The sequence below is a fragment of the Rhagoletis pomonella genome, unplaced genomic scaffold, assembly GCF_013731165.1.
Source record: "Rhagoletis pomonella isolate Grant_MI unplaced genomic scaffold, Rhpom_1.0 Rhpom_scaffold_00007, whole genome shotgun sequence".
Taxonomy (NCBI): Eukaryota; Metazoa; Arthropoda; class Insecta; order Diptera; family Tephritidae; genus Rhagoletis; species Rhagoletis pomonella.
In genome coordinates, this window is record NW_023458561.1 from 69,096,352 (window position 1) to 69,104,175 (window position 7,824).

The following is a 7,824-nucleotide window of genomic DNA, read 5'->3' on the forward strand; positions in this document are numbered from 1 at the left end:
AAATTCGGCCATTAGCATTAATTTTGTTTCGTAATTCTTTAGCAGGCGTTTTTTTTTTTTTGAAGTTGAGAGTCTTCGATTCAAATATGTAGTCAGGAATCGCAGGCGATATGTATTCACTGCGGCATTATTGGAACAGAAAGCAGATGCTAGCGAGGTGTCGATTAGGATCAACCGTTTAAGAGTTCGGCAGGTGAGTTTTATCCGATAGATGGCCTCGTGTGTTTAGTTTAGAGAGTAGAGCCCCCATCCGCGTAAAAGCTGAGGTAATTTCTATAGCCATATACCATTTACTAAGCCCTTTAATCTGCGATTTGGTAAATCTATGGATTGATGGCCAAAAAACTATGTTTTTGAACGTCCTTGGCCTTTATGCTGAATTTCTGCTGGGCATAAAATGACAACAGTTTTAATGACAATGTTGGGCATTATTTGTCATTTGAATGTCGGAAATCCCAAGACTCCAAAATTTTCCCTTTTTTAAATGCCTTACCCCTGTGGTGAAGAGAAAATGTGCAGCGTTAAACAGTCCTTCAGGAAACATGGTTTGGCGCGAGGGTCTCTATGATGGAGTCACTGAACTTCATTTCTGTGGGAAAGGGACCAAAACTTCAGCGGAGATGTATCCAGCGGACGTTCTAGAAAAAGTGGTTATTCCAGAACAAGCCATGGGCACTTTCAACAAAACTCTGTTCCAACTTACGAGGCAAAAACGACTTAGGCCTCAGGAATGACTAAAAAACCATATCCACCCAGATTCTGGAACCGGCTTTATCGCCTAGCAAAATACGGAAAAGGTTGTCGGATTCTTCGTTCCAAAATCCATGACAGACATTTATCGGTTGGATCATAAACCACGCTTCGTTGTGAAGACTACGTCTGGCATTTGGAAATCATTAGCACTGTGTCTTTAACGTGTGTTCTTGTTATATCTATGTACATTTCGCCTTTGATCGAAGGCAGACGGGGGCATTGTGAATCGGTTGGTATTAGTTTTCTGCCATTAAGTAACCAAGAGAAAAATAAAGTTTTACAAAATATCTATTTGTTGTAATTCTTTTCAGCTGAAATAAGTCGTTTACCTTCCACAGAGTCGCCTCAGCTAGAATCGAATCTCGAATTTTGGAATATCCACATAATGTCCAGTATGAATATAAACTAAGCAATTGCTTTTACTTAAAATTTTAGACCTTTCACTTAAATTTATTCCAGTAAAAGGTCAGAAATTTAAGAAAAAGCAGTTGCTTAGTTTTCATTCATACGACCCTATGCATTATGCAATACTAAAATTTGTGAAATCGAAATAAATTGAATCTTACATTTATATGTATGTACGTTTTACAGTTCTTTGACATTACTTACGGTTTGTTTTTAATTTGTGATAAACATTTGTTTGCTTACCTGTAAAGAGAAAACAATTTATTAAATTATTATATAAAAATGTATCATAAATATATAAAAATTTATATATATATACAAATTTATTTTATAAATCTACTCTGTATTTTCTCTGTATTTAAAAATTTTGAAAATTTGGATTGCAATCAGAAAATTTAAAATTTTTAAATAGTAAATATATCTAATTTGTACGTTACGATGAAAACAGTTAGAATATGTTTGAAAGAGATTGCCGCCTTTAAAAAATTACAATTACGGTTATTAAACATTTTAGCTCATAAAATACATATGTATGTAAACGGGTATTAAGCGAAAGATGTTTGCATTAGCTTTAGTGCTAACGTGATTTCAAGTAGGGATGCCATCCATGTACATACATACATACATATGTAAAAACCAAAAATTATGTAAATAAGTAAGAGAAGTTAAATATAGATGATAGCCTAATGAGGGTTTTGAAAAATCTACTCAATCCAAGATTTCAAGATTTATGAAAGACGGGTCAGCTGACTACTAATTTCTAAATATGCATAGAACTCGCATGCAAAATTTACAGATATACATACATACATACAAATATGCATAAATATGTATGTAGTAACAATTGTTAATTGCTATTTAAATAAAGGAGCAGAGTAACCGTTTATACAAAATAAGTTTTCTTTTTAGCAGCCAATTTACAACTCATCCTTACTCCCCCCCTCCCCCCCTAGCAAAGCTGCAGGTACGCATACACAGCTATTTTTAGTCCATTAACGACAGCAGCACCCAATTGACTCGCGTCCACCACTGCGCCATTTTCTGCCACACACTACAGTTATGGCTGCGGCTGATGAGCACGAAAGAGATTATGTAGGTACAGAGATAATTTTTAATTAGGCACACATACATACATACATATTTACTCAGTTACATACAAACTTATGCACTTAGATATTTTTAATGAATACTCGTACCTATGTACTTAACGATGAAAATAAATGATATTCACTTGAGAGCGTTTTGGAAGCAATAAAAAATAATAGAACAAGAGGGAAGAAATTGTCATAAACAAATTATAGCTGAGAAGCTGTTGTGGAGAAGGGCTAGCAATGATAAGCAAACTTAAAGGCCCGATTATGCGTACTTCGCATAACTTCGCACAGCCATTTGTAGCAGTGAAATGAAAATCTAACCTCAAGAAATTTGAAGCAAAATTTAAACTCAACAGATCGCTAGGTTTTTAAAAATTCTGCTAATTTATGGGTAATGGAATACATACAAAGTATATACCGTTTAAAGTTTATACGAAAGTGGTGCAAAGTTATGCGAAGTATGCATAATCAGACCTTAAAGCATAAACGCGTAGTAAGTGAAAGAGCGAACTTAGAGTGTGACGTTAAGCACGCGATAACAAAAAAGATAAAAACATAAGCAAAAATATGTACATATGTACATACTTATATTTATAGTACGATGAAAAAATCAAGTTAAGTATACTCGCGCACAGGTGGTTAACGTCATACAATGCAGGTGCAAGTGTGTGTGTGTGTGTGTGTAATAAATAGCTGAACACTTTGCATTGCATCTATTTACTCCAACAAAAAAAAAACAGCAACAGCAACCATTTGTGGTTTATTTAGACGCTGCAGTGCAACTTGACAAATGAGTGAGGCTGACTTCGTACTTGAATTGTGAGAATTGTGCACTTAAATGTTCAACTAAGCCGGCTGCACTTGATCTCAGCATAGGTACATACATATATTTGCATTCCAATATATACTACGTTTATACGCATGCATAAGTCGCTTTAATTCATTTCGCCGCGATTCAGAACATATGTATAAACTGAATTTCAATTCGCTTTGAAAGAGCGAAGTGTTTTGGCTCACACTCCATTTCAAATCGGTAGTTTATTTCTCCAGACAGTTAGAAAGAGTGTATAAACACCGCTCTCACTCAAAGCGAATTGGAGATCAGCTGTTCCGCTCAATGTAGCATACGAACAGTGTTACCACAATTTCTTTAATTTAAGATTTATTGCAATTTGTTTTAACATTGTAAAGTAAAACATTAACTAATTTATTAACACATTTGATAGTAAATTATTTATCTTAAATAAAGTATATTTCAAGTATTACCAATTTTTTTTCATGCGAATTAAAGCTTAATTTGTTTCAAAAACTTCAGTGCTACTAAAGTTTTCTGCTGCAGCTCTTATTGAAGAGGAATGGCAGCATTGTATGCCAAACTCAAGTTGATTTTCAGCAAAGAAATACAAGCTGGTGTGAAATGTGAAATAAAATGGAAAATAAAAAGAAAAGAAATATATGGAGAGAAAAAGAAATAATAGAAATGATTTCTATTATAAAAGAAAAGCATATATTAAAATTGTTGGACAGCAAAATAAAAAGGAATCGAAGCATTTTTGAAGAAGTGGCTCGTGCATTGAATTCCAAAGGAATCAAAAAGGACGCCATCCAAATTAGAGCGAAGTTCAAATCGCTGAAAAGCGATTATTACAAAGCCAAGCGGAATAATAATAGCAGTGGTGCTGAAAGACAAACCTGTGATTATTTCGAAATGTTAGATGAAGTGCTTGGTCATCGACCTGCAGTATCTGTAGAGGGCGTGGACACTTCACAAACCAAGCGGCCAGCAGACAACACAAATACTTCGCAAAGCAGCTATTTAGAAGTGGAAGCAGATTGTATTGAAGAAAACGATCATGCCGATGGTTCGGAATCCAGTCCCGCATGCAGTACTCCTCGTAATCCGAAAACGTTCAAAAATCAAAGTGCGTTAAGTATTGTGGTTAAAGACGTGTTTGCATATCATAAAGACATGTTATGTATTTTCAGAAAAAAACTCATGTCTGAAAGCTATGGAGTCTTTTACAAACGAGTGGAAAAAAACGCAGGAAAACTTAGTCGATTCCTTGAAGAAGCAAGACGAAACCCATTTTAGTAAAGTGGAACTTCTATTAGAAAGAAATCGCAAAGAGACGCAAAAAATGTTAGAGGATGATCGCCACGAAACCGCCAAGATGTTTTCTTCTCTGTTAAGCACGATGCAGATGTCACAACCGTCAAACATTCCTGTTTACATGCCTCATCATTTTCTCTCACCCTCACTTGCTTTGGCCCCGGAAATCGTATCAGCAACGCCTGGTGAATTTGATATTTTTAGGTCACAGCAATCTCCAGAATAAACACTTTTCATCGCTTGTTTCATTCACAACATTCATATTTTCAATTACATTTACAGTGGCGCCCACGTAAAGAGCACACTTTCGTTGTTTACAATATTCAGTGTTTAACGTGATTTATTATATTTATGATTTATTATACTAGAATTGAATAGGCTACAAAACTGCATACCCCATAAGTTTCTAAGGATTCTGAAAAGTGCAAAATTTTGATGAATTTTTTTTTAAATCTTTAAAAAAATTTCCTGAATTGTGCACACGGTTTTTAACTTTGCCTTATATGGTTTATGTTATAGAATCTACTATATTTTTACAAAAACTTTACGAAAACGTGACATTGTAAAAAATCTAGGTGTGCGATTTACGTGAGCGCCGCTGTATATAAACATATAATGAGTACGAAATGCATTTATTTGTAGTCTTTTGTGAACTTTTTGTATTTTTAAATGTTTAATATACTGTTGCCATACATTAAATAAAATTAAATCAACATGCGCTTATGCATATTTATACATACATATACGTACTTATGTTTATTAGTTTTTGAGTTATCGCATCGCTAGATAGGACTTCGGTACGACGCCATATAAAAATTAAATTAACTTAATTAAAAATTTAAATTTAAAAACATAACTGATGCTTTTTTAATAACTAGGCCAACGTAAAATATTCATTTTTTCATTACAAAATTTCATTCAATTTCTCATCTCATGTGCGTCGAAACAGACAAAGAAAATTATAATTAAATGAAAGTTTCAAAAGAAAAAAACGTTAAAGTCGTCAGCAAAAAAAACTAAAAAAATCAACGCGATTTTTAGCAGGTTTAAACTTGCACTTCATCTGACTAAAATTGTATGGGCTGTACCCAAAAATTTTCTAGAAATTCAGAATAAAAGTTCAAAATTTTAATGAAAATTTGTTGAATTTTTCTAAGCTCTGTATAAAAACTGAAGTTTGGAGTTATATGGCTTTTGTCATATAATGCGCTATAATTTTCTGAAAAATCGGCGAACGTTAAGCAAACAAAAGAAAAATAGTCAGATCTGGTCAAAATGTCTAGGTGCTATTATTTTGATCAGTGGTAAAGAATTATGATAGCTTTTAATTATAATTGCTTCTTACTAAAGCTATATAATTAGTCTTTTTGAGTTTGGTAGTCAGTAATTAAAATAAGTGGTTTTCAAAGGAAAATTGTCTTTTAAAAAATTTTTCAAATTGTTTCGCAAATGCTTAGGGTCAACATTGTCATCAAAAATTATTTCACTAGAAAGGGTGTCTTGAGGCTGCGGAAATTCTCTTATATTTAGAGCTGATTGTGCCCACGTTTCTAAATAGGATTCTTTCTGTTGTTCAACAAAATTATGTAATATAGCACAAGCTAAGACAACTTGCGGAACGAAAGTAGGATTCACATCAATTCTTTTAGTTAGGCATCGCCAACGACCTTTAAGTCGACCAAAAGCATTTTCGACGACTATTCGGGCAGAACTCAAGTGGCAATTAAAAGATTCTTCGGCTGCATTCAAACTTCCGGTGTATGGTTTTATTAACCAGGGAAGAAGTGGATACGCAGGATCTCCAATAAGAAATAGTGGCGTTTCAACACCATTTATTAATTTTGTATGCCTCGGAATTAATGTCGATGAGTTTTTAAACAATCCCGACTCCTTAAAAACCGTCGCGTCATGAGTGCTTCCAGGTAACTTAACGCTGACATCTGTGAACCTTAATAAAAAAATGTAGTTTTTTACAATATATCGTTATATAATATGGGTATTTTAACAACTTAAGGCGGATCTCCATAGCATGCGTATACGTATGCGTGCGTTTGACTATGGAGGTCCGCCTTTATTTAACTACTAAAGTAACAAAATGTAAAAATGTTTCCCATTGGTTCTAATGTACATATGCATGCATATACATACATGTAGTTGCTATCCACCACTCCTTGCATTACGATGGAAGGCCACCCCTTTCTATTAATATAATCTAGGTATCCTTGACTTGGTGGCAAGATCGGTATGTGGGTTCCTAAAATGTTTAATTTCCAGAGTTTTAGTTATGTATGGATATGCATATAAGCCTTCAGGTTGGTTAAAATTACCATCGATAGCGCCAATAATGTTTGGTATATGCGATTTTTTCTCAAATTCACTTGCAATTAATAACGCATCTCCCACCTGTGGAAACTTGATAAACTCTGTTTTTAGCTGAATTAACGCGTTCACGACGAGGTGAAAATATTTGTGAACAGTGCTTTTGTGCACACCAAAGACATCACCAATAACTCGGTATTCTCCACAGGAAGCCAATTTATATAAACAAATGGCTACTTGCTTCTCTATAGCAAGGGGTGGAGTGATACATGGCACACAATCGTTTTTAAGAAAGCACTCTAGTTTTTCGCAAAGCAGTAGGAACGATTTTTTACTCATACGGAAAGCTTCGATGTAGCACTCATCATTTTCTGGCTGCTGCAGCGTCCACCAGAAGTTCTCCTTCCTTTTCCGTTTGTGGAAACGTCGAATTCGAGGCATATTCGTAGCAAAAAATATGTTTGGTAAATTAGCCTGGGACCCAACCAATTCTCTCACATTATTTCTTTTTTCATTGTTTGAATTCCAAATATTCGCATCAGTATTTAAAAGCTGATTAATAACAATCGTTCTTTTTCTTTGCCACGATTTTATAATGCCGAATAAAACTAGATTTTTCTCACTTTCCATTACGTTAACTTATAAAATGTCAAATGAAAACAGCTGATTTTGTTTGCTTTTGAAGACGGTTACTTTGATGCCGATATAAAGCCGTAAGCATAAACACTACAGCGAAATGTGTACGGTGTCAATGCGCTTTGAATTAAGTCGATTATTCTGTGCGTATAAACGTAGTAACAGATACACATGAGTGTAGGGCGGTATTCTAAAATAATTAAGTTTCGCAACTGCATGGAGAGCGCCATTTTAGCAGAACAATGAAAGCTTGGAAATATAATCGAGCTCACTGTACGAAGTTCTTACGTTAAGAATAACGTATTATATGATTTGTAAATACATATGTAATGAAATACACATATGTGGATACGTAGCTATATATTAGCTAAAAATACCTGTAAGTGCTTACGCGCTTGTTGAAAAGCTTCAACGATAACTGCAACACAAAACCTGTTTGATCTCCGTTTTAAAAATATTAATTAGCTCATTTGCGAGTACATATTTACCCAGACGTTAGACGGTAGA

The 7,824-nt window shown here is 34.3% G+C and overlaps 3 protein-coding genes across 6 annotated transcripts in view; 1 reads left to right on the plus strand and 2 right to left on the minus strand.

Annotated features, from left to right (window-relative positions):
- LOC118743434 (amphiphysin) overlaps positions 1-7,824 on the plus strand; it is a 150,181-nt gene that overhangs the window by 59,173 nt on the left and 83,184 nt on the right. The window lies entirely within an intron of this gene.
- Positions 1-7,824, minus strand: part of LOC118743437 (rhythmically expressed gene 5 protein-like) — a 243,331-nt gene that overhangs the window by 19,127 nt on the left and 216,380 nt on the right. The window lies entirely within an intron of this gene.
- LOC118743436 (protein ANTAGONIST OF LIKE HETEROCHROMATIN PROTEIN 1-like) lies at positions 5,468-7,251 on the minus strand. Its single transcript, XM_036476099.1, has 3 exons — positions 6,690-7,251; positions 6,511-6,616; positions 5,468-6,310 (listed from the first exon to the last, which is right to left on the minus strand). Exons 1-3 carry the CDS (start codon positions 7,120-7,122, stop codon positions 5,743-5,745), a joined length of 1,107 nt encoding a protein of 368 aa, XP_036331992.1. The 5' UTR covers positions 7,123-7,251; the 3' UTR covers positions 5,468-5,742.